Source organism: Aedes albopictus, chromosome 3, assembly GCF_035046485.1.
Source record: "Aedes albopictus strain Foshan chromosome 3, AalbF5, whole genome shotgun sequence".
NCBI lineage: Eukaryota > Metazoa > Arthropoda > Insecta > Diptera > Culicidae > Aedes > Aedes albopictus.
In genome coordinates this window covers 64,148,011-64,175,484 of record NC_085138.1, presented here as the reverse complement: position 1 = coordinate 64,175,484, position 27,474 = coordinate 64,148,011, and the positions used below count along the sequence as shown (strand labels likewise).

The window sequence follows — 27,474 nt, the reverse complement described above, 5'->3', positions numbered from 1 at the left end:
TATGATATAACACAGTTGTTGGATCGCCTTTGATAAATACCATGGAAATAGAGAGTGTTCACCAGTTTTCGTTTTCATCAGCAATTTCACTTCAGCCTATTATTTGAAAGATGGCTAGGAATTTATGTTAGTGATAAATATTTCTCGTTATCAGGACATTTCGGATAAAGCTGAAAAAAAAAATAATCCTTAGCTTTCATGGGTACATTTTATTACAAAAATATATTTCTCATTTCGGTTTACTTTGATTCCTTAGCCGCTCTTCCTCTGCTTTTTTTTCTTTCCTGTTACACTGCAGCAAACCGTTTATTTGTGTGGGGCGTATAGAAAAGTGTTAGGAATACATGGTTTAGCTTTGAGATTGTTTGAGGAATCTACGGGTAATCTACAGGGATGGCGCCGCCCACCAATTACGTGACGAACAGAGTGGTGGTTGGAGTTTTCATACAATTAGGAAGCGGATGGGGAGTTGTAAGATATTGAACGTTACGTAATAGTTGGACGCCCGCCGAGGTCACATTATGAGACAAGGCAGTTTTCTAACATATGGCTGACAATTGATTAGATAACACGTGTATAAAAGCACCTCTATTGGTACGAATTCTCCATTTGTTTAAATGATTTTCTTTTCCTAGATCGAAAATAATAATGTGACGATAAATAAATAATTTGTTACTATATCTAGGAAAAAGTTCTGCGCAATTTTCTTATGTTTTTCAACTTTTGTTTTGTTCGATTTTAGTTTTGGTAGATCACTTTTTGTAGAGATTTTGAGTTTTTTCTTTGTTTTTTTTTTGTGGATTTCTTTTTTCAAGTAAGCGTATTTGCCGATATACAACTAAGAATTTCAACCAAATAGAAGTCTATTTTTCTGTATTTGTGCTTTCGGTGCAGCACTAACATTTTGACATGCAAATGCGCGTGACAGCTATGGAGAATAATACTTTTCGTGTTGTATTTTCTTATTGTTGTTATTTTTACAAACTAGCGAAGACATTTAAGCTTAATTATATGGATCTACAGAAATAATGTAAACGGTGGTTCTATTATACATCGAAAATACGACACTTCCTCAAAATGGGAAATGACTTCCCGTAAGAGGTTGGAAAGGACAAAATGGGAAGTTTTGTTTTACATCTAAGTTTATGGCAGTTTCATATCCGATTTCGAATTCAACGTTGACGAGGTGGCAGATGGTGATCGCGCTTGTGTCTTAATCTCTACAGTTCCAATTCTATCTATACAAATTGCGCTTTTCCGTAGGGAAAAAATAAATGTAAGCTGGCGAACGGGGCTAACGAACGATTTAGTTGAACCGTGGGCCTGTTTGTTTTGCACAAAGTGGCTCGTTCAAGAGGGTCTCTTTCGGTCGTTTTGAACACTTTCAGAATTTGTCTACATTAACCTAATAAAAACGAGCACTTGCGGTAATACTTATTTGGACAGTTGTTTAACACTATTGGTGAGTATTTTTGGACGCAGTTTATCTGCGTAGATTTACAATCCGAAAATTTGTACTATTGGGTTATATCTGCAAATCGTTATTGTTTTCGCTTGAGGCACACTTTTTTTCTGTAACTATGGTACTAATTTCGCAAAAGTTCGTTATCGTTATACAAACAAGCACACTGAAGTGGATATTAGTCAATTTACACGGCTGAATTCTTACGACTATAATAATATCAAAAGCGGCTGCACTGTTACAATTTGCTCGATAAAACAGAACAAACAAACAGTCAGATCTGGGACCGAGGACCAGAGAAATAGTTTGCCAAACTTTCACCATACAACCGCCTTAGCAATAAATTACTCATTATACTTGTTTTGAAATTGTTTCTTTCTTTGTCAGTCTTTGATTGCTATTCGGCTGGCAACACTTTTTTCCAAGTTCTTCGGGATCCTACTTCACGCGCTGTGATCACTACCCAAGTAAAGAGAGGCTGTAGCTGCACATTCTTTATAGATGTAGGTGGATAAGTATGAATTACTCTTTGTATCCCAAAAAAGCTGTTTAAGACTTACAAGCAGTCTCATTATTGTTTAATAGAGGTTAGAATGACTTCACTTCGACTACAGATCCGATACTTTCAGCCTTACTTCTTCTTAGTACAGGTTAAACCATATTTAGGCAATACACACTGCATTATGCTACAGCATCCTAGTTACTTGGGTGAGCTGGCGTGCGGTTCGCTTTCCTATAAAAAATCTTTTCCAAACTTATTGAAAAATTGCATCTAAATTAAAAACATCGTCATTTAGTTTTTCAAAAATAAATATCTGGTCGTTAAAGTAAGTTTCAGCTGTATGCGTGTAACTAGTTTTGGCACTTTTTACTACAATTGTTAGTTGTCAAGTGGCAGCTCAGATAGGGTAGTCCAGGCCTGCCCAACGTGCGGCCAGCGCGTGGGATCGCGGGCCTGCGTCCGGCTCGTGATTTCCTTATGTCCGGCCCGCGGATAGTTCGTATAAAGTTCGTGTATAAGCTAGTCTAGATCTATTGAAATGGCTGCTTCCAACAGTTCATAAGATGCTAGCAAAGCAGATTGCAACTTTGAACTATATTGTAAACCATTAACTTGATTTGGATTCGTGAGAGCGATGTTATTGAAGAGTTGTTAAGTGCACTGGAAAATTTTGGCTCATTACTCAATTATGCTTGAAAACAAAGACCTTGGTTTAAAGACGTTGGGCAGGCCTATAGTAATCCACTATTTTATATTTGTAAAACATTGAACAAATGCAAATTTACTGATAGAATTCCCTTCAATACGTATACCGCAGACCGTCGATAACCAGAATCTGGAGCAACTCATTGTAGTTTATTTTGATGACAATGGTACTTTGGTCCCATCGTATTTACAATTAATTCGCAATGTAATCAACTAGTTCTCTGCCTTCATAGTCCCCCATATGAATAGGAAACCCAGCAACGATGAGACTACACTGAAGTTTTTTTACGCGTTTTTTTTAAGCGGTACCGCGTAAAAAAACCGCGTTATTTAAAAAAAAACGTCGTAAAAAAACGAGTTTTCTTAAAACACGCGCAAAATAGCCAGGATCACATCTAAAGTGACTTGACTTTTTTACGACGTTTTTTGAAATAACGCGGTTTTTTTACGACGGTTTTTGAAATAACGCGGTTTTTTACGACGTTTTCTGAAATAACGCGTTTTTTTTTACGCGGTACCATTACCGTCGTAAAAAACACTTCAGTGTATTATGTGAGTGGGGAGTTGTTTAAACTATTGTGATTATCACACCGAGGAGCTGGGATCGGACCTCACACTCGACAAACTCACAGAATGTGAGCTTTTATTTCGGGAGGAAAGTAAAGCGTTGGTCCCGAGATGAACTATTAAAGATTTCGTTAATATAGATAACCAATTATTCAAACTTAAATATGATTTCAAGTCGAATGGTATTCATTACGTTGGGTTTTAAATTAAAAAATATTTTCAAAATCTAAAAATTCTTGTACGTTAGCTACAAATGCTACAAAATCCAAAAAGTCACATGACACAATTCTCACAGACAAACAGACGTAACACCTTGAACGATTTTCATGGAAATACATTTGTGCTCATTCTGCGAATGGAGTGACGTGAAAAAAGTCGGAGTCGTATATCGAGGTGAGGAATCCCGTCTCGAATGAAGTGACTCGCCGTGTAAATCAAATGGAGAGTCACCTCATTCGAGTCGAGATTTCTCACCTCGATATACGACTCCGACTTTTCTCACGTCACTCCATTCGCAGAATGAGCACAATTGCCCAGTTCACACTACCATCACCTGGTGGAAAAGTTGCACGAATCACTGTGTTGTGCAATATCGTCAACAGAAGGCGCTAGTGTGAAACGTCAAACGCATAGAAAAACGATGCGCTCGCCTCTGGTTGTGAAAGCCACAACTGTGAAAATTCAAAATGATCGTTAAAAGCGTGGTCGATGGAAATTTCGCAAGTGTTACGTCTGTTTGTTTGTGCAATTATGTTTATGTACGGTGAATGTATAGAACCACAAAACTAAATCAAAAAATAATCGACGAAACAGATAATGTTATAGAATGCACAACAGCTCATCTTCTTCTTTTTGGTGAAACGTCCCCACTGGGACAAAGCCTGCTTCTCAGTGTTTTATAAGCACTTCCGCAATTATTAACTGAGAGCTTCCTTGGCCAATGATTATTTTGCATGTGTATGCATGTGTGGCATGCGTGAAAATACTCTATGCCCAAGCAAGTCAAGGAAATTCCCATTACGAAAAGTTTCTGAACCGACCGGGAGTCGGACCGGTCACCCTCAGCATGGTCATGCTGAATACCCACACTTTTACAGCTGTGGCTATAGGGGACCTACGAAATGCGGCGCAACAGATGCTCAGATTCAAACGGTCCTGTACGACCCTGGTCTGCGGTATGATGGTATCGTATTTACGTTTTCTAGTGAACATCTTTCGCTTGGGGGTGAACACTGATCAAACTCTATCAATACGTGATTGTGTAGGAAAGTGGCCAGGTAAATTTCACACCAGCTCTAGGAACAGCCCTGTGCTTCGGGACACTGAACAGGTGCCGCAGTAACCGCCGCAACGTGCTCGTACTTTTTTATACGGCGCCTCCAACTGTTAAGAAGAGTAGGAAAAGAAAAACATTGCCTATTAGATTGTGTGTGAAAATAAAGCACGAGAATTTACGGCAAGACGTGCAATAATTTGCTTTTTTGCAGATATTTTTCGCATCGCGATATAAACCCCCATCTATTTCCAAAAATATTCTGATCAATCTCAAAACTAGATGGCGGTAGCGTAATAACGTCAACCACTTACCCGTATTAGGAAATTCAGTACCGCGTTCACCCCCTTGGTTTCCCACTGGGTGCGGGGTCGTATCCGGAAGGGGGTATTTTCCAGATTAATCGAAAAGTCCCCCTGCGGACACCGGCCGGTGTTGCTGTAGCAATCACCGGCCGATCCAAATGCCTGGGGCTTCCCGGACCGGTCCGTAAACCGATGGTCGTCCACCTGCACCTGCAGCGTGTGGATGTTGAGCCGTATCTTGCGGTAATGTGTCGCTCCGTAGCCTATGCTTTCGTCTACCCTGTCGGCACTGGAGGGATAGCAGACGCCGGCATTCTCCGCACGCTTGTTGTTGTAGATCGCATAGTTTTCGAGCAGTCCTGAGAGCAAGAACGGCCCTAAGTACACTCTTCGCAACACAATTTCAAAGAAAACTTACCTGACTGCAGTGTTAAATACTCGGTCGGTGCATTGGACGACATGTTGTGGCAGTAGATGCTTACGGGTTGCCCTTTAACGGTCAACATGTACTCTCCGTCTTGTCGCATTCGTCGGGTTCGCTGAACGTCGTGGCAGGTCGTGATCAACTTACTGTACCTCGGTCGACAGTCTAGTGCCGGAGAACATTTTCTCTTTTGTCCAGGCCTCGGTTCCAAACAGCGATTCGATTCCGTTTTCGTTAGCTCATCGTAACATTTGACGCTTCTTCGCTGGAAGCCGTCGCATTTACACTGTAAGGGTTACGAAAGAAGTAAGATCGTTAGCTCCACTTTCGGGACACGGAAATGCTATCTAGGACACAAAAAGTTAAGTGTTCCATTGTAAGGTAATGTCTGTCCCCAGAAAGGGGTTCGTGTGTTGCTTGTTGAACCTACTCTGTTCCATCGTCCGGTGTTCCAGCGGCAGAAGCTGTGCGTTTCACATGGCTTCACGTTGCTAGGTTTGTGCTTGAGATCGCAAACGTTCGCAGAGGTGCGACCATTGCTACAGGTCACATTGCGCGTTGCCAGGCCGGCTCCGCAGCCAACCGAACACTGTATTGTGGGTTTTTGAAGTTCAAGGTTTTGTGGTAGTAGTAGTAGCAGCGGCAGCGGCAGCAATAGGCGACAGCAGGCAGCGTCAGTACAATGTGTGATAGGTGAATTTGATGGGCGTGGAATGACCGAAATGTACACGGGGATCACACGTGGATGGATGGATGGAAAGGAATGGTAATTGTCATGGTACAAGGTGGTGTATGGAAGAAAAACAGAAATACAAAAGAATTAGGATACTTCACAGTACAACAGGGTATCTAAGCTATGTTCGAACATTGAACGCATAAGTTCAACAGTAACTCAGAAAATGAAACAAAAACAAATGAGCCCACCTTTGACCACGGGGACACCTCCCACCTGAACTGACAAGGTTTACATTTGCGAACTAGCTTCTTAGCCGGTGGAATCTTCGCGTGGGCACAGAGTTTAGCGTCGACCTTACGACCGGTTTTGACCGGGTGCGGGTTTTCGGCAGACCTCAGGAACAGACGCATACAGACACGCTCGCCGACTCGGTAGCCGTCGCCACCACCGCACGTCACATTACACTAAAAAAAATCAAGCAGCAAATAACGACCACATGTGCCACGAGAGAGAAAGTGAGAGAAAGAGACAAAAAATGTTCAAAGCGGTTATCATCTGAGCTTGCACGTTTAGGTGAATTGGATCAGGGAACGAGGACATTAAGAAATTCAAGGGAATAATTACGGGCTTCCAGTTAGTAATCCTCCATTTGAAATGGCAACACTTCTCCTCCGCGGGCGGTTTCTGGTTCATTGGGCATTCGTTACTCTCCTTGCCGCGGTGATCTTGACATAGCACCTGACGATAGCGATTGCAATCGTCATTGCACTAGAACGAGAGGAGAAGAACAAGAGAGAGAGAGTGTGTCTTAGGGCACGCGAGACAAAAAGTTACTGGGTTCTGGAAGAGAGATTTGTTTTATACTAAATCGAACACCATGCATGGAGTTAATGATGTTTCTTGGAAATTTTTGTGTAAACGATGCGATTGTTTGGTTTGACTTGAAATGACTTGTGAGAGCGATGTCCGGTAGAGTTTGTTTTAATTTTGAAGTGGTTTTTGTACTATGTGCCTCTGTACTATGTGCCTCTGTGGTATTATTGGGCGGGTGGTCAAATATTTGGAGTTGTTCGTTAGTTCAACTTCAGACAATTACCTTATTTGAATTCTATTAACCTTCCCTTCCTGTTCACTTTCAGAGTACAGTGGAAGTACAAATACGCCAATACTTAGCGCCCAAGTAACAGAACTAATTGAATAGTAGTTTCTTAAGCTAAAGCTTGTGGAGCGGCCCTGGTGTGATGGTTAGAACACTTGACTATCACGCCGAGGACCTGGGATCGAATCCCTCTCCCGACAAACTCACAAAATGTGAGTTCTTCCTTCGGAAGGGAAGTAAAACGTGGGTCCCGAGATGAATTAGCCAAGGGCTAAGAATCTCGTTAATACAGATAAAAAACAAAAAAAAACTTGCTCAAGAGTGGTTTGTTCCACTCTTATACAGTAAACACACAGAGAACAGACATCTATCTTTGCTTTCTACCTTGTGTAAAACTTTTTAACGGTCATATCAGAGTATGTCGTTATGCTCCCGTTGCGTGGCGCTAACGTGCCATCACTTATACACGGAGAGACGAAACTACCCAAAAGTGAGTTCTTTCCACCCAACTTCGGGGTTGCGTGCGTCAAGCCAATTTTGAGTTGATGGAATCGATGTTTTTGTTGGGTTGTTCCCGCTTGCTTCCATGTGAAAAAAATACCTAATTTTAAGTTTTTTCCACCCAACCGAAATTTTGACTAGGTTGTATTCACTCAAATTTGAGTACTGTGCTAGAAACTCAGCGTTGGCTTGACGCACGGAACTGCAAAAGTTGGGGTGTTTCTCTCTTCACTCTCTGACAACAATAGAAAGAGCGCATGAAAAGGGAGATGAAAAAGAACTCCAAATTGAGTATAAAAGTACCTAATTTTGAGTTTTTCAGTTTCTCCGTGTATGGTCGTGTTGTCATTTTTGTTTCCAGTGTGCGCCGTTTTTGGTATTTGAGCGCTCGGGTCGCTTTGTGGCCTGGTGTGTTTTAACTATGAACTCTGCAACCGTGTAGTCAAATCGAGTTTATATGTCGGGCAGTCTCCGTTGATGGCGTTGAGGTACAGGGTGCGGCAGGAAAAAATGCGAAAAGTCCAAGGCACTATTACACGCTTCATATGGGATATATATGACTATTTTTTCATGACAATGTATCAGTCAATGACTATATTCTAGCACTAAAAAATAAAAATGAACATATTTGATGTTTAACATGTGATAATGTAGGCCTAATAAGCGGATATCAATAAACTGCGTGCCCAATGGTCATTAAACAAAATGACTATAACAGTAACAAAATTAGCTCAAATTCGATGAACAACCAGACCACACTGATCCAGAGCCATGTAGTTTCACATATCAGATAAAATAAGTACATATATTTGATAATATTGTAGAGAAAATCAAAAATTTTGTTTTATCAGATGCGAAATTTAGCGACCTGTGCGATTTTCTGCGGTTTGAAAATTCTGGTTGTCTTCATCTTCAAGCGCCGCCCTGTAAAGGTTAGTGACCAAAATGGGAATTTTTTTAATTAACTTTTCAGAAAACTAGTTTATTATAGATCATGGAACGTTGAAACATAGATTGGTTAATGTGAAATGGACGAAAATGAGGTTTGAAGTTGAAAAACACTTTCGCATTTTTTCCTGCCGCATACTGTACACTTAAATTTTCTACACACGATTTCGACGTATCTTTGTTCGAGCTTAAATTTCTGTTCTCTGTGGTAAAAATGTTTGTTGGGCGAGTTTGACATTCGTTTGGAAAGATTAAAATAATTAGGGGAATCACCTTACAGATTAAATAGCTGAATTTTCATGATGAATCATGAATCATCATGATTTTTGAAATGTTACATGAAATTGCGAATGAAATAATCAAAGATTGCCTTGGTAATCGTGACGTTTATTCTGGACGGGTCTTGGTTTGACAGTGGCCGATAAAATTTCATTTGGACTTCTTTTGATTCGATTTTGAATGACAAAGTATTGTATGTTGCTTTCATAACAAAACGCGCTGCCAACTTTCAGTCGGCATTTCTGAATCATCGCAACGAATCAAGCACGACCTCTGCTGCTGTTTGTGTTAGTGAGATCGGAGAAACGTCAGACTCCCGCCTGCTGATTGGCTGCGACGACTCTGGCGACGTTTTTATCCGCGACGGATTCAAATCGTCGCGTTCGATAAGGGAAGAAACCGTCAATAGCGTGCGAAAAGCGTAACCTTTCAATCATAATCCTTCGTTGCGATTAAATTGAAAGTGATTACTGTAACAAAGCCGAATACTTTCTAACTTCTTAGTAGTGATAAAGTAATAGGGCATGCACTATACAACGGATAAATCGCAATAGATCAAATAAAGATCGCAGTGGTTTGTGTCTGAAAAGAGGAAAAAAAAAAACAATAGAATCTTCGCATTTTCTACAGTAATTTCATCCGGAACTATGCTGAATAACGTAAGCGTTAGGTAATAAGCGTAGTTTACGTGATTCGCATTGAGATTGACGTATTTCATTATAATCTGTAATATCTTGCCTTTTGAATTGTTGTTGTGCTTCGTTGGTAATATCTCCCAGCGTATTTTTGTTTTTCGAAACTAATGTCGGGCTGTTTGCATAGTAGATATTACATGGCAGGTAAAATATGGACTGGACAACGATAAAACTGTAACGTTGTTTTGTTTTTGGAATTGTTTCCGTCAAAGTTGCTTCTGAGGACGAAATGGTTTCGTCGATTTTGAAATTAGCCATTGGTAGCCATTGATCTTGCGAAGCATTGAACAGTGGATGGAACCGCAATTCTGAGTGGGACGGCTAAACTGCATTGCGCTTCTAACTCGTCGTGGTACCTAGTCAGCAAATGAGAAAGGGCATCATTTTATTCTGTGCATTCTTTCTGTATCGAGCTAGTATCGTTGTTCGTTGTAATCCCAGTTTTCATGCTTCATAGCATCATAGCAGACCGATCGCTATACGAAGAACAAAAGAAGCCAGTAAACAACATACACATCCATCTGTGGAGGTGCGAGTGTCTCTTGCTAGAGTATGTTCACGAACATTCCCAGAGATGAATATTCATCACTCGTCGGGTTTGGCTGTAGCGAGCAATTTCTGTTGGGCTTTCGTCAGTCTTCTGCAAAATGAACGCACCTAACGCACACACTAGCAGTGACAAAGGCGAATAATACGACGAACAATGCATGTGTTACTTCTTGGTAAATCAACAAACCCGTACTAATATATTCGACGCTGTCGAGCATCTCGGCGGCGTTGTAACCTCGGTTGTAACATGCAAAAAGCAATCTTCATCATGTTTGTGTGACAAGACACCGCTCAAACGTCAACATATTAAACTAGTGCAGAGGTCCATTGCATTTGTATATTCATTCAGCCATTCATTGTTCGACGGTCGAAATCTATCAAAGTATAGAAACATGTTAAGGTTATCTGACAATTTATTTTGGCCAATCCGCATTACATTTATTTAGGGTATGTGTGCCATCAGTAATCTCACGCTCCCATGTTCATCCTATTCGAAAACAAGCGATTACGGCACCGATTGATTCCGTTCTTTTTGGTTTCATGCGTGCTCACTTCTAACAAAAAATACAAAAATAAGAAACAAAACAAACAGCGCTTCAATCCTTTGTTTTTCGTAAGATGAAAATGGGAACCACATGCTTAAGAAGGGAACCAATACCCTATTTCAACATAAAAAATAATTAAATGTGTAAAAAGAATTGAAGGCATTCCGAATTCAAAGTATTTCGGAAATCAAGTTTTTAGATCAACATTGCAATAATGGCACTTCGCATTCAATGCCGTTCCAAAAATTCGTACACTTCTCATGGACGAATTTTATTGTGCATACCTACTAAACGGTTTTCGTAGTAAACGAATTGGCCACTCAGCACGCTTCTAATGTGTTTTTTGAACATCTTCTAACTACTTGTTTAAGTCTTCTCAAGTCATACCGAATCATTCGCATCGCATTACATACAAAAAAGTAAATACTTATAATAAACAAACTTATCATGTTTTGCATTCCGTTATCAATAAAAATCAAACCAACCAACAAATGGTGAACGATGTGAAAATTTTGACTTTTTTTTTGATAGGTTTTAAATTAACTACTATACAGTGTGAAGCCAATTGTCTGTCCGGATTGAAGGTGTTGCTTTTAGTGTTTTGGATGAGTGTGTGGGTTGTTTTATTTAGCGTGTATGCGCGTGCATGGGTTCGATTTTTATGATTATGATGATTCGAGGGGTATTGGCGCTAGATTTTGCAAACCCGAGATATCCTAAGGGGCCGTCCAATAATTACGTAACGCTTTGGGGGTGAAGGGAGTTGACTGACATAATGCTGTGTCAAACCGAAAGTGCTTTGGGATTGTGATGTTGCAATCGTCTTACGTAATAAATGGACGGCCCCTATGAAAAAACACTGTATTTCCCACAAAAAGACGATAAAAATCGCTGCATGATTGTCGTTTTTTTCATGTGGATGTCTTTTTCGGGATATACTGTGTTGTATACATAGGATTCTTTGGAGTGTGTCATCTCTTCCGTAATGATTGTGAATAATTTCATTCATTTGAGTACAATAAATTACGGAGAAATATGAATAATCTGTCTGCATTGTTTGATTAGTTGCAGTTTCAGCAAGCCTTGAACATTTCGATACAAACGTGTCAAGAAAACTGGCAACACGGAATGTGCGGTCAACTATGTAGAAATACATTTGAATCAGAAAAATATGTAAGCGATGTAGTGTTTTGAAATTCGAATTTTTAACTACCGTTCTGCAACGGAATCCGTTTTCTGTGCGTACTGGAAAATGCTTTGAGCAATAATCAACATTGTTTTTCACATCTACATAATAATGGTTGCCAGTTTTCTTGATATGCTGTCTTACGCTTCTAGACAAACCACGAAAGTCAATTCCAAGCATCATCTCATGACCTACGTACCTCACCCCATTGGCCAAAGTTCCACTGAGGACACCGGAAGTCGGCGCAGTTGGTCTGCTCCTGGGGTTTCTTCTCGGAGCAATACCGATCGTCGACCACGGCCGTTTTGTTGCTCTTGTAGCAGCACTGCACTTTTCGTTGTTTGTAGCCTCCCATGCACTTGGCGTCGCACATGCTCCAGGGACCGATGCACCACTTAAACGGGTCGAACGATGCGTTGTTGTAGTTCAGGTGGTTGTGTGAGTAGCTGGTCTCGGGCAACCGCGAGAAATGCTTCATTTCCTCGTTCAGATAAGCATAGGTCGGCGGCTCTTGCTGTGGTTTCTTACGAGCAAGGAATAGAATAAATTTAGGTTAGAACCATTGGGAAAGAGTGTGGGTGATTGCTGGGTCCTTCTATCCACTTAAGCGCCAAGTTGTTTAAAACATCGAACTTAAAATATCACACATAAAGCGAAAAGATATTGTTTTGAAAAGTATTCCATATAAGAAACAAAAAAGCCAAAATAGTAATGTTTATTTTTGGAAAATATAAACCACGGTGTATGTTTAAAATGTACGTGTAAATGAATGGCGTAGTAAGCGAATATATATATAAAAGTTTTGAAATAAGGAGAAAACAAAAGAAACAAAAATGGAAGACTGTTGCTGATATACCTTCTTCTCGCAGGGTGGCATGGTGCAGTTGATGATAACAGCGACCGGCCGAACGCCACATAGCGCTGCGTTTACGCTAACATTGTTTAGCACACAGTGGATAGCATACCGTTGTTGTCCTTCCCCGCAGCTAACCGAACACTGGACGGTGGATAGATTTACATGGATGTTTTTATAGAACGTTTCATTTAACAACGAAAACAAAAGTATTGGCCTTTTTCATTTGACAGGTTCGTGTGTGCGTTTGTTTACAACTGCTTAAAAAAAGTGCAAACACAAGTCTGCCATTGTCATAGGAGAACCGTCAAAGACCTCCCAAATCTGTTGTTTTTAAACGTCGTGTGACTTGTCCTGCAAATTAACGAGCCTGGATAATACAAAGAGGAGAAACGTCAAAATTGGAACAGTCCATTTGCTGTCATCTCCATAGTTCCAATCGAGCAGGAGACCTGTCAAAACGACAAGGATTCGCCACTTTGGTATTATACTCGAGACACTTTACTGCAAATATGCATATCAAGACCAACAAATGGAAAGGCCACATCAACATTTTGTAAACAAACTAGTTTCTGTCGACTTAGGAGCGATTTCTTCACCCTGGTTTAAGCGTTAAACCTGGTTCAACTGTATGGGTAAGCCCGGCTTACCGGTTAAGTCGAGGTAAAGAAATCCATCGTTTGGGCCTTCTGAAGTCCATCTACACACCTCACCCCCACCACTAACAAAAACAGTAAATATCAAGTTTTCTGTTAGTGGTGGTGAGACGAGTGGGTGGATCCCCTTCAAGTCGACAGAAACGTGTTTGTTTACGCAAAGTTGGTGAGGCCTTGCCAATAGGCCTTATCGGAAGACGTTTTAAATCAGCTGATTTTGGGTGCCTTTGGCAGTTCTCCTATGAAAATGACAGTTCTGTGTTTGTTCGGCAGTTATAAACAGTGGCATACACGGACTTGTCAAATGAAAATTCCTATCGTTGAACTAGATATTACGGAAAGACGAGAGGCGGTCAATGGTGTTTTTCTCCAGTTGTAATGGTGTTTTTTTTTTGCCGGAAGCGGTTTGTGCTGGTATTTACAATTTGGAGTGTGTCTGAGTGTAAAGTGTTTTGTGAAACAGTGATTAAATGACATTGGAGGAGTGAGACAGTTTTGTATTGCAGTTTTTAAGCAACAGCCTTTTTATGTGTTCAGATTATTGCAGATACAGGCTTTGATAAAAAAAAAACTGTTCAGAAAATCTATACCTTTTAGTCATTTTTTATCGTTTAGTAGGAATCATTGGCTGAGTCAGATTTTTCTTTTTTCTTACTCACTCTCCTAAACATACACGAGAAAGAGCGAGATGAAAGACAAGGCAAGCTGCCTCCTATACTATCTTTCTCTTTCTCGTGTATGTTTAGGAAAGTGAGTAAAAAAAGAAAATGCTGGCTCCGCCAAATGTGTGACTTTAGATTATTCAAAAAATCAGGACATGTTGAGATTGAGAAGGATTCCGAGTTACTGACATGCAATTTCAAACCAAGTAAATTATGAACCTTGTTGAGTCTAATTGAACTTACAAGATTTTTATTGGGCTACAAAAAGCGTGCATTGCAAGAATCTGATAAAAAACTGCGCATTTTGCCAACTAAATTGTCTCTAAAGGAGGAAAAGAGGACAGATAGGAAAATTTTTGTCAGGATTAAACATTGCCAATACAGATATTCCACATTTGTTTGCGTGAAGGAACGTGTGTGTATGTGAGAATGATATGAAAATATGACAAAGAAAGGAGCAGTAACACCAACAGTAACAAGGAGAGTTCGCCCAGAGCGAGAAAGATAGGGGTTCGGCAGGAACATTCAAAAGCCTCCATTTTCCGACGGCGTTGTCGGGACATTGTGATAACTACCGGTGTCAGTTCTCCTGTGACCCATTCGGGGCAGCTGTCCGTATTACACCGCTGGACGGTTTCCTCTCGCGGTTGATTGACGCAGAACTCGTCGCTTATTCGGAAACCATCCGGAGACGAGAGGCAGCTGACGGTACGGTTCTGCTGCCCACCACCGCATTTTTGCGAGCACTGTGACGGTCGATTCAAGCGTTTGACCATGTAAAAGACGAACACAAACAAGTAAAACATTGAAGGAATATTACAGGTGGTTCGATTCAGGACGTAGCACAATACGGATGTATTTCCCCAGCACATGCATTGGCAAGACATGTGAGATAGAGATAGAAAGAGAGACGAGAAAAGAAAGAAAAATGATTAATTATTAAGACGAACGGCTTCTCCCAATTAGCGGTACAGAACATAAGAGAAATATGGCGTTTGGTATTTACCGGTCCCCAGTTACTGTAGGATAGCGTAGCTTCCGGACATGGCCCGTGGCACTTCTCCATGCTTATCGGTTTCCGAATGTTGGAGCAGTACGTTGGATCGACGGGATTGGTCTGCATCGTGGACATGTATCGTTGAACGCACTGGTACTGAACATTCCTGATACCTTCTCCACAAGAATTGGAACACTCGGAACTTGTTGCTTCCCATCTTTAGAATAACAAGAAAATTCAAAACTTAAGTCAAAGCCTCGGTGATTTTTCGTCCTTACTTACTCGAATTTACATTCCACATTGCAGGGTTCGTAGTCATCTCTGGGTTTAACACTGTTCCGACAGAAAGAGATCGGCCTTTCCTTGCCCGTTTCGATATCGAAACATCCAGCCGTTCTGTGCCGTTTCCCGGAACAGCCCTGGTCACATTCGCTCCAGTCGGACATTTTCCACTGATAGTTCGGAATCGTGTTCTGACTAGGGTTTTGTTGCACGTAGATTGGCACCTTCGACACTGGTACCGAAGGTACATCGATTGGAATGGTGTAGCTGTATTCCACAATGTTCTCGCTAACGGGACGCATTTTCGAATAGTACACCAGCTCGACTATCAGGTCCTGCTTCAGAGGACGTCCGTAGTCTGATCGGATTGTTTCCACCTCTTCATCTGGGCCGTTGTATTCTAGCATGACACCGGCAAAGAGTCGCTTCTTGAAACCGGATACGACCGTTGTTTTCGGTGGATTAAATATGTATTCGTAGTTTTCGTCTCGTAATGCTAAAAGGAGGTTCAACGATGATTATTTGTCCATCGTAGCATTCTACGCATACTCACCTAGATAGTTTCTGTCGTCTGTGTATCCGCGTTGAATGATCACAATGTTTGTAGCTCCACGCGGAATCCTTACAATCTTTTGAGGTTTCTTATTGGAATAATTCATTTTGGAGAATGGGAACTTTCCCACAACCTCGCTGCAGGTTTCGTTGTTCCCTCGGCATACTCCACACTTGTCCATCTTTGCATCGGAGTCGAACACGTAGTCGCAACCGGCTCGCCTGCAATGCCCGTTGATACACATGTCGTACGATTCGTGTGGTGGCGTGCAAGGCGTTCCGTCTTTCACCTTGTCCCTCAGCAGAAAGTAGTTGTTTGAGTTCTTCACCCGGCAGTACAGCTTGCATTGATCTTCCGACTTTACTCCGTACTTCGGAATCCACTTCACATTCTTCTCCAGCCCAGGAATTTCGAAGTTGTTACCATCCAGCTCGTGGCACTGCTCTTCCCGGAAGTCCAGGGTTCCTTCGGGACAGTCTTGCGTATTGCATGACCTGTACTGCATCCGCATTCCGGTGCAGTACTTGCCGCCGTTCGCCGGTGGAGGCGAATCGCAAGTTCGCGTCGATATCTGCACACCTCCGCCGCAGCTACGACTACACTCGCTGAACCTAGAATGTCAGAAAAGCTTTCAATTTTACAATATCGGAAGAAGGTACTCAACCGGATACTTACGAACTCCACTGACCCCAGGCACCGTCCTGCGGTTGCAGTGCCTTCCTGTTCACGTAGACACACTTGCCCTTCTGACACCACTGGTTCTCGCCACAGCTGGTCCCGTCGGCCCACGGCATGTGTTGCGTTCGGCAGCCGAGCAGTTCATCGCCATTGTTGCACCAGAGCCGCTCGCACACCGGCATGTACGAACAAATGCGCGATCCGTTACCGAACACCAGCTCGCACTGCTGGTTGTTGGTGAACTTTTCCCCAGCCAGTTTCGTATGAGACGAGGACGGTTCGATGAGATCTGTTTTCGGTTTGTCCAGCATACAGCTGCCGTGGTTTTGTCTGTGCGGAATAAACGAAATTAAAGGAAACGGGAAATGACGATTCAAAACGAGATCACATGTTTATACAGTTAAAAAATCAGCCGCTAGCACGCACAGCGTATTACGATCCCGGACCCAGAAAGAATCACCTAAGTTAATAAGAAAAGAAAGTATGTATCACAAACGCATCCCGTCATTTGTAGTTTCGATCATCTCTCCGGAGACTTTTTTAAAGCAGCCGTTTCCTGCAAGACTACACCGTGATGTCCAAAAAAAATACGTTCCATATTTAAAATAAGGAATGATGTTTGATAACTTCCCAGTCTTGACAAAATCAAAACACTGTTATTTTATTTCGTCCGACGTTTCGAACCGTTTTGGACCTTATTCATGGACTCTGTTTCCGATAGGGCATCCGATTTGGCTGCGATTGTGCAGAAGTAAGTACACTAGAACAAATTTCGGGGCAGGATATAAAGATTTCAAACACACATTTTATCGTTCAACAGAAACTAGATCCAAGCGACAATTACAGGTTCTGCCGTACCACACTGGATGAGAACATTGTAGCCACAGTCAAACAGACGTAACACCTAGAACAATTTACGTGAACATCCATCGCCCAGTCCACACTACTATCACCTGTTGGAAATGTTTCACGAGACACTGCGTTGTGCAATATCGTCAACAGAAGGCGCTAGTGTGAAACATCAAACGCAAAGGAAAACGATGCGCGCCTCTGGTTGTGAAAGCAACAACTATGAAGATTTAAAACGATCGTTAAAAGCGTGGTCGATGGAAATTTCACAAGTGTTTGTTTGTCTGTGCTGTAAATGTTTGTCAAAAATCATTTTTTAAAGGTTTTTTCAAAGCTTTAAAGGAAATTATGAAAAAATAAAAATATACCAACAAATAGTCCCTGAAGAAGGCCCCAAACGGACCGATACGTTGGACAAAATAAAATAACAGCGTTTTGATTTTGTCAAGACTGAGAAGCTACAAAACATCAGTTTCCAACTACAGTCGAGCACACTAATCATTCAAAGAAGTAGTCATAAAAAATTACGTTTTTCGATAGACGACCTTCCGTGAAGAACTTCCGCTATGACATTGATTGAATCAATCTGCCGAAAAAAGACGGTTCACCAATGTTCCCTAACGGTAACCGTTGCAGTATCAATAAATCTTCAATGTTGCATTGCGCATCTTTTAACTCCCATAAAACATTTTGATAACGATCACCGCAAAACAAACTCCAGATAATTTACCTTCGAAGGAACTGGTGGTGGCGGGTAGTCACCACTTTCGCCAACGAACTTACGCGAACAGTCGCGTGACTCGGCTCAACTGAAACTGTCACTCACCAAACACTGACCACATCATCGCCATGTAGGGAACCATGGAAGCAGAACAGAATCCCGAAACGTGATGACCCAGCTCGCGTGTTTCACGCTCAGATTGCTGCGGAAAAATTAATGCACTCCATCAAGTTGCATTAATTTCACCGCATGTGTGTCCTGCTGCCTGTACGGCAACCGAGTGATTGAGGGGACAGCTTTTATCAAAATCAATTACGCCTTGTGCAGAACATGATGATCCGGCGACGACGGTGCGATGGCATGGCGGCAAGGTCTTTCATGTTGAAGTTCTTATTTTTTTTGGGGCCGTCCCCGAAGTCGCACACCTCACTTTCTGATGAACTGATGCGATTATGAGCATTGTCCTGTGGTGCATCGCTGCACCGCGAAAGGCACATATGGGATGAGATTCATTTTGGTTGAAAGTCTGATGCCGAGCCCTTAGACAGAGGTTGCGAAGCTATATGGCAGTGAGGTGACAATCTCCTGAAGCGGAATTTATGGGTGGCAGCAAGTGCTGAAAAAGTGCTTGCCCGGGGAAGAATTTGGCGGTCTGCTTCAAGAGGGAAATATTGAACCATAGAGGAATGTGCGGCATCCTCGCGTCCATCAGATGCATTGGAACGTAACGAATAACGGAACTTTTATGACGTGCTTTTCTTGAGTAAGATTTTTTTGGAGGAACGGCATTTGAGGCACAGGTACTTTGGAATTCATTAGTGCTCATTCTATGAGTGGGGTGACGTGACCGAGCTCGACTCGTATATCGAGGTCAGAAATCTTGACTCGAATGCAGTGACTCACCGTGTAAATCAATTGGCTTCTTTAGCGGTATTGAGATAATTCCATATTCTGAATCTGCATGCCAAACTGAGCCGGAATCCAAATTTTTATGAATTTTGGTGCCCGGGTACCTATTTAAAAATCAATTTGAAGTTTGTATGGGAGCGATTTGTCGAATCACCCCTCGTTGCATTTTGTACTGGGCGGAGCTGCCAAACAGTTGTCCAGCTGTCAAAAGGTGATTTCGAAAAATCGCTTTGAAATTGATTTTAGGTATCAAAATAAAGTTCTTAAAATCTGAAAAAATCATAGTGGTTCAGAAAAAGGTGCTCTTTCGTATAAAATCAAAAAAATAATACAGTTTTTTTTAAATTTAAAAACCCAATTGGCGAGTCACCGTATTCGAGTCGAGATTTCTCACAACGATATGTGAGTTGAACTAGGTCACGTCACTCCACTCGTAGAATAAGCACAATAGGCTTTACTTCCTATCCAATGGAAAACGTGATCAGTACCGTCTACCCCCGTTGGTTTGACCTCATCCAATCTGAACACTTTTTAATTTGACCCCCTCTAATCTGTACATCGTTCAAACTAAAAATGGTTCAAACGTCATTTTGCTCATGGAACGGGGTGAAACGGAACGCAGAATCAAAACAAAACAGCAAAAAGGGTTGCCATCAGTGTGTTTTTCGATGCCCACAGGGTTACTAGAAGTTCAAATTAAAAAATGAACCCCGATGGTTTGCATGAGGTGCCGTTCAAACCAACGGGGGTAGACGGTAATATCGATGGCGTCGACTAGGATTGAACCTAGACCGACTGGGGTGAGAGGAAACTAAGCTTATCACCACAGCACCGAGGCCGCTATTCCTACGCCAACAATCCAGTGACAAGTGTCAACAATCTTCTTTCTATCTGTTTCTGGTGCAAGTTTACATAAATGAATGAACGCGCACCTAGGGGAGGCAAGTGGTACGAGGCCCGCAACAACTGCTGGCAAATAAACCGAAAGGCAAAGATCAACGAAGATCAGTCTGCGTTCGAACGGCTCCAGCGTATCATGAGCATTTAGCAAGTGTGTCTACTGCCTTGAAAACCCTGGAAAACCAGGAATCCTCAGACAATTTTATTTAACAGGGAAAAACCTGGAATCCGTGCAATATCGTGGGTACCCATGAAATTTTTACTTGAAATTTTACTTGAATAAAAATACGACCAAATCTGAATAAAAAGTAGCGAGCTCTACTACTTGTAGATCTACTTAAAATAAGAATCTATAGTGATTACTGAATGGTTGGAATGAATAAAAAAGTTTTCGAGTATGTAGTGTTTTCTTCGTTCAAACATGAACTTTTGCTAGTTTCAACGCCAACTGATTTCTCAATGCTAAAACTAGAAAGAATAGCCTATGATTAAAAGAATGAAATATTTCTGATGATCATATTGGCAGCTAGAATATTACCCGAAGTTCGTCCTCATCTCTGAATTCATTTGATCATAATTCGGCCAAACGACCCTTTCGGTTTAGATGGCATTCGGCCAAACGGCTTTCGGCCAAAAGGCTGGACACCTGTTTGTAAGAACAAACAGTCAAAACAATCATTTTTCCCGCAATGCTGCAGGTAGCTTGAGATTTCTTGAAGACGTTTAGAATTTCTCTGAATGACTATTCGCAAAGCAAGTTAAATAAAAAAGCAAAAGCCGACGATAATGTTATGATGCTGCAAATTCATCAAAAGAATCCACTACAGAGATTTTTTCAGAAGTTTTATCAGGGTTTCTTTCTGGAACTACTTTAGAAATACCTTCTGGAATGCGTCCCAGGATTTCTTACAAGATTCCTTCCGTATTTTGCCCGCCATTTTTTTGGTATTCCTTTTTGATTTTTTTCCAGGATTCCTGAATTCTGACCGATGTCTTCTTGAGTTTTTCACTGGGATGCTACAACATTTCCTTCCAGAATTTTTTCCCGGTATTGCTCCCAGAGCCCCTTGCGGAATATTTTTGCCGGTTTTTTTCAAAGAAATTTTTGTAGGATTTTCACCAGAATTTATTATGAATTCTCTATAAGAATTTTTATCGAGATAAATTTTAGAAGTTGTCGCGGAATTACGCATAGAATTTATTTTGGGATTCATCTTGGCGATGTTCCTCTTGGGACTTCCCCATCAGATCAGAATTTCTCTCAGAATTGCTACAGGAGTTATTCCTGGGATTTTTACTAGAGTTCCTTCAAGTAGGGTGGGGCGGGGCAAGCTGGGTCGCGGGGCAAGATGGGTCAGTGCCATTTTTGGGCGCATTACGCATATTTTGATTATGTTAATAATTTTGTTAGATGACCAGCATGAATATACAAAAGTTTGGGGTATTGAATGAAAAATTATTCATTCGCATTGGAAATAAAAAATAAAATGGTTTTTAGCCATTTTTCTTATGCGATACATTCCATATAATCTCCATATAAACGGCCGCGGGGCAAGATGGGTCACCTTCAGTTTTGAACGTATTTTTGAAGCATTCAAAAGTTATTAATTTTTATTACAAGACTATCTCATAAATAACTTCAATCAAGCGGAATGAACGCTCAAAATTATAACATAAAATTATGATAATTTTTTAGTGAAAACATCGATTTTCAAGTCGCCATAGGACCACTCAAGTCGTAAAGTTTTTTATATTCCAAATAAATTTTCTAAAATGTTTACTAGTAGGTCTTGTTTACTCAGTGTGGATATGGAGCATATATGAATGCGGAACAAATCTTATATTTTGACGTTTTTCGTTGAGAAAATGTGAATTACTTAAAATGTAACCCATCTTGCCCCGCACTTTTTTCACGGCGCAAAATCGATCACTTTTTAAAACTGCTTGTTTAACATCATATTTTGTATTTAATGAACTTTTAATGGACTTTTAGCATAGCTAACTAGTGTATTAAAGAGTAGCGGACGAATACAAACCAATACGATTTGTATTTACAAAGTTATGGTGATCCATCCTTAGGCGACCCATCTTGCCCCGCCCCACCCTATTTCTTAAGGAGTTTTCACGAATTTTCTGTAGAGTTCCTCCCGAGATTACTTCCGAAGCTTTTTCTGTAATTTCTTGAAGAAATTTCTGTGAGCTTTCTTATAGAGTTCCTTCCGGGTTTTCAGCTGGAATATTTCTTAAAAGTTCTCGCAGGGTTTATTTTGAAGTTTTACTTGAGATTTTTCCTGGAGTTTCTTCTGGAGAAGATTCCTTCTGGTTTTGGTTCTGCGATGGCTCTCAGAGTTTTTCTGAATTCACCCTGGGCTTTCTCCTAAGATTTTTTTCCGAAATGCCTTCTGGGAATTTTACCGAAGTTATTGTTGATATTTCTCATTGAATTCTTCCCGTGATTTCTTTCACAGGCAGGATTTTCCTCTTAGATGTACCGGATTTCTTGCAGTGATCCACCTGAGATTATGCATTATTCCCAGAGCTCTTCCCGGAATCTTTACTGAAAATTGACCCGAAATTCTGGATACTCATTTAACTCTTTAATAGGTACTCCCAAGAATTCTGGGATTTTTCCACAGGTTTTCCTCAGAATGCCTCCTGACAAACGAAAATCTTTATAAGGAATTCCCGGAGAAATATTCGGTGAATTCCTTCGAAACTCCATTAAGTCCTATTGAAGAAATCTCAATAAGAACAATAGAAAAAAATCCTGACAAAAAATGAGACATCTCGGAAAAAAGCTCTAAGAGTAATACCGTAAGGAAATAAATATTAAGCACATGCATGAAACAACTCTGAAAACCTTCAATCCAAGATCCAAGAGAGATACCGGAAAACTATCTGTAAGAACCCCGAGATGAACTGTTAGAAAGCTATCATGCAGGAAGTTGGATTTATTTTGGATAGATCTTTAGGAGGAATCCAGCAGGAAACTCTGAAAGCATAACGAAAAACCTCTGCAAGAAATATCGGGAGATATTCTACCAGATATCTTGTGAAAAACTTCTGCGGGAATCCAGAAAAGTAGAAATCCTTGGAACAACTCTCAGAAATATTTTTTGGGATATTTTTATCCAGTTTTTGAAAAACATATACTTTTAGAAAATTTAGGTGATTTTTTAATTATAAACTTTCAGAATTTCCCTAGAAAATCTGAAAAACTCAGGATTTTTTCCTCGGGTATGAGTAGACACCCTGTTAGCGTTCGATGAAGATCCGGTCCATTGTCGACCGGCCGTCGACGAAGTTGGCTTAATAATTTCCCATGAACTCCTTTGTTTCATAATTATATGCGTCGAGGTTTTCAGTTAATGATTTAATTGGTTGCCAGATAATTGAGTAAGAATTCTAGGTTGCATTGACGTTGTCATATTTGATCGCAGTCGATGTAAATCAACTCCTCTGCCTTCTCAATAGATCTGTGAACTCTCCATTTCTTGCGGTCATTGTTCTAAATAAGTTAAACTTATGATATATCCCACCGCATGTATAAATTTCCACATGCCACCTGTCACAAAAGATCATTTTGTCTCATAAACTTAGTAAAAATGCGCATTTTCTAAAATACTCTTGAAATACTCGGGTGGCCTCATAATGATCAACAAGTGGCAGTCGTTACCATCGCATTGGCTGATCATTATTTCAATAGGAAGCACCGTCGTCACCAGCAAAAATAAACAATCTCGGCTCCGGATGATGACGGTAAAAATTTTTATGACTTTCCTCGAGGGAATTATCAAGTATTGGCAGCACCCAAAGCGGAAAACAAAATCCACGACCTAGAACAATGAATATTCATATTAATGCGTTCCTGCCGGTACGTATAAATGTAGTAGGTACTCGGCAAAATGTGCCCAGACAAAGGTCACACGAACAGAAAACGATGACAAACTCGACAGTAAATTGATATCTAGTAACTTTGGTCTGTGGCAGTTTTTAGTTCATATGTGCGTGAAAAAGTTGCTAAATTTGAAGAAAATTGTCAAAGTTGTCTGTTTTTAATTTAATTCCAGCATTCTATTTTGTTTGGAATCTCTGAAATTTTTAAGTGCATTGCCTAATGCTTCTTTTGTATTTACGTCTGATTCATTCCATTAAATTTTCTTATTTCAACATCATTACAACAATGATATTAGGTTAATTAGGGTAGAAATCTACTTCGTCATATGCGTTAATTTCCGTCATCACCTGGAAAACTGCCGATAATTATCGATATTCCAACTTACCTTAGCCAATGCACAATGGGAAAAAATAGGTATAAAACGCGAATACATTTAATATCTCTGCTCGGAGTGGATGGATTTGAATGAAATTTTGACACAAACTGCAAAAAAATCTACAGTTTCGGATAAGGATGGGGTCATTCGCCGCTCTCTTTTTTACCTTTTTGGTAAAGTCCTGATGTGCAAAATAAATGATTTATTTGATTCGTGTTTGTGTTAAAACTTCCATAGTATCAAATGGAGCTGGTTTAGCTCACCGCAAGGCCTTAAAAATTGAAATATCTTCAAATAACCCCGATATTCCCTATTTCTTTAAATTTTCACATGCATCTCCGCCCGGAGTGGAATGCAATCGACAAGAGAAGGAGCAATCTTATGTCAAATTTCCGATACAATGGAAGTTTCTACACAAATACGAGTTAAATAAGTCATTTATTTTGCACGCTAGTCGGGAATAGATGAGGATTTTCTCAAAAAGGTGTGAAAAAGAGAGCGCGGGGTAAAACGAGCTCAATACACCGATGTTCAGCATCGTGCGGCGAATGACACCCTTTTTATCTGAAACTGTAGAGGTTTTTGCAGTTTGTGTCAAAAATTCATTCGAATCCATCCAGTCCGAGCAGAGATATTGAATTTATTCGCGTTTTATACCTATTTTTTCCCACTGTGCAATGATTCATCAGATGGAAGCAAAAAGATGTAGACTAGCAATATCCACCACTAGAAATCAAATAATTTCGCAAAATTTCTCGTTTGAATTTTACTCCACTTAATAGGGTATTGGTTCCCTTCTTAAGCATGTGGCTCCCATTTTCATCCTACGAAAAACAAAGGATATAAGCGCTATTTGTTTTGTTTCTTATTTTTGTATTTTTTGTTAGAAGTGAGCACCCATGAAAACAAGAAGAACGGAATCAATCGGTGCCGTAATTGCTTGTTTTCGAATAGGATGAACATGGGAGCATGAGATTAATGATGGAACACATACCCTACGACTTCACAATTTTTCTCGAATTGCGTTTGCCGAAGGCTGAAATTCGATTGTCGGTCAGAAACGGCAAAAGCTGGAATGTCTTTCGACCATTTATCCTTTTTACGTTTCGTCCCTACATCTTTGTCCACCTTTTTTTACTGTGCCCCACGTCGTCTTATACTTATGACACACATGTGATACAAGAATCACTGTACAATTGCGCTTGAAATGAGTACCACACTGAAAATTCTCTCAGTTCAAATCAGTCTTGTTAGAATTTTCTTGACACTGCGTACCGTTCTACAGGAATCACACTCGTATCACATGTCTGTCTGAGGTATTAAAGCATTCGCTACTCTTGCGAACAGTATAATAATTCTGCATATTGTTATTTGGCATTTTTGTGACATGTCCTGCCCATCGTATTCTTGCATCTTTTGGAATCTAATAATTTATCTCATCTTTTTTCAGTCGGGAATGTTTTCGCTTTCAATTAGTCGCAGTCAGTCACAGTGGGCCATTCGATACGTTCGCACTTTTAAGCAATATTTTACGATTGATGCGACTGTGTGAATTCATTCTTACCACCAGAAGTTTATTGGACGGCCCCCCATGTTTAGAGTTATCATTTACACAATCTGCTGTCATAAATTCGTCAATGATTTTTACTACCCCGGCCCGCTTCATCGTTCCGTTGCAAAAATGGTAACTAAATCGTCGTAAAACGACGTCTTCAACGACCTATGGTAACAAAAAGCCTGAACGAGCGAGCAGGCATCAGCGCGGCTCGTCACAAAATATACTGACCAATTGACATATGGAGCCCGCGATTGCCGTTTGGCTGGTTAGTTATTAGTCTTTTTCGTTTGTGAAACGCGTGAATTTTTAACGCATAGCGCCCGGCATCTACCGCTGGGAATGGCGCCCGCGCGAAAAAGCGGGAAAAGGTTTTTGCGACGATTGGAAGTCCAATCATTAGTCTTTCATTGGACTCTTATGTATAATAATCAACTTTATAACGGTAAATTTTCATAGGGCATGATAAGCTAAACACAATGACCTAAAATAAACAAAACAGTTGAAAAGCAAACAATCTATAGGATATCCTTCTTTCAGAACAGTATGTATATAGTTCTTAAAGGAATCCCTGGAAAAATTCATATATTAACCTCTTCAAAAATCATTTGAGAATCCTCTGTGAAAGAATGCTTAAATCACCCTCTATACATGCCAAGGGGAATCACTGGAGAAATCCTATATGAAATCCCAGGATGAGCTTCTGGAGCAGTCCGTGGAAAAATTCCTGGAGAAAATCTCCGAGGAATTGCAGGACGAAATTGAATTCCTAAGGCACCCTACACACCACTCAAACCGTTCGACCAACATTGCCACCGCCCCCTGGTTCGTCGAACCAGCTTATGTTTCTGCAACCGTATGACGAACTGCCAAATCGTGTTGCACCAACATGTCACTGAGGTTGCACCAATCTCTTCTCCCATTTGAAATCGCACTATGTTTGTGCAGCAACACTACACACGGTACGATCGGTTCGTCAAACATTGACTCCGCCCACCGTTGGTTTGAGTAAAATCAAACTGGTTTGATTTTTGCCAACCAAACCATCAACCGTCAAACCGGTTTGACGAACTGCCAGATCGGTTCGTCCCCGAGCAGAGGAAAATATCAAAACAATAACAACGGAATCACAAAATTTGTTATTATATCTCGGTTTGTTATTATTAACTTATTAAGTCATCACCGTTCCATAGTATTTTCTATTGGGCAATCTTTTTTTGTTATGATCGTGTTCTTGGTATAATTTCAATAACATGTTTTGTTGTAGCATAAGTTCAGTTATTATTGTGTCATTGTGACTGCACAAATATTTGATCATTAATATTACAACATAACTAGCTTTGCAATCAAAACTACACCATTCGAGATTTTCGTTGTTCACAGCATTCCGTGAGGAACTGTAAGAGAAAATATTATTTTGTCATCAGTTGCTCTTCTTACTGACATTACGTTTTAACTGTGACAGTGCCAACTTATCAGCCTTTTGTTTTATAAGCACTTTGAAAAGTATACCTGTTTTTTGTCCCAGTTTCAGTTAGGTATGAATACGAAAATAGAGAGTGTAATAGAGTGTTAGCCATTTTATGAAACATTTTGGATCAACTGGTGGAATTCAACGACGAACAACACATTTTCGTCAAAAATGTAAAAAAAAATGTTTTCAGATTGTTATCAATAACGTATTCATATCAAAATTTGTTATTGAAATATTTTATAAATTCGCTGTTATTAAGTTGTTATTGAAACTAACAAAACATGTCATTAAACAGGTCTTCCAGGAACATTTTTTCCTTATAACTTTTGTTATTTTGCCGCTTATGACAGACAAGTTTATAACAGGATATGTTATGTAAATAACATGAAAATAAC

General features: G+C 40.4%; 1 protein-coding gene across 6 annotated transcripts in view; it reads right to left on the bottom strand.

Annotated features, from left to right (window-relative positions):
* Positions 1–4,196: 4,196 nt before the first annotated feature.
* Positions 4,197–27,474, bottom strand: part of LOC109622416 (A disintegrin and metalloproteinase with thrombospondin motifs 9) — a 692,060-nt gene continuing 668,782 nt past the window's right edge. The window contains exons 11-23 of one of the 6 annotated variants that reach the window (XM_029871581.2): positions 16,395–16,727; positions 15,720–16,330; positions 15,167–15,662; positions 14,894–15,101; positions 14,463–14,633; positions 12,573–12,713; positions 11,916–12,239; positions 6,539–6,682; positions 6,163–6,378; positions 5,669–5,827; positions 5,233–5,524; positions 4,824–5,173; positions 4,197–4,619 (exon numbers count right to left, since the gene is read on the bottom strand). In XM_029871581.2, the coding sequence (XP_029727441.2) occupies positions 4,521–4,619; positions 4,824–5,173; positions 5,233–5,524; positions 5,669–5,827; positions 6,163–6,378; positions 6,539–6,682; positions 11,916–12,239; positions 12,573–12,713; positions 14,463–14,633; positions 14,894–15,101; positions 15,167–15,662; positions 15,720–16,330; positions 16,395–16,727 (3,544 nt within the window). In that variant the 3' untranslated portion in view covers positions 4,197–4,520. The remainder of the gene's footprint in view (positions 4,620–4,823; positions 5,174–5,232; positions 5,525–5,668; positions 5,828–6,162; positions 6,379–6,538; positions 6,683–11,915; positions 12,240–12,572; positions 12,714–14,462; positions 14,634–14,893; positions 15,102–15,166; positions 15,663–15,719; positions 16,331–16,394; positions 16,728–27,474) is intronic. The other 5 variants (XM_029871589.2, XM_029871593.2, XM_029871602.2 and 2 more) reach the window with 5 other exon arrangements.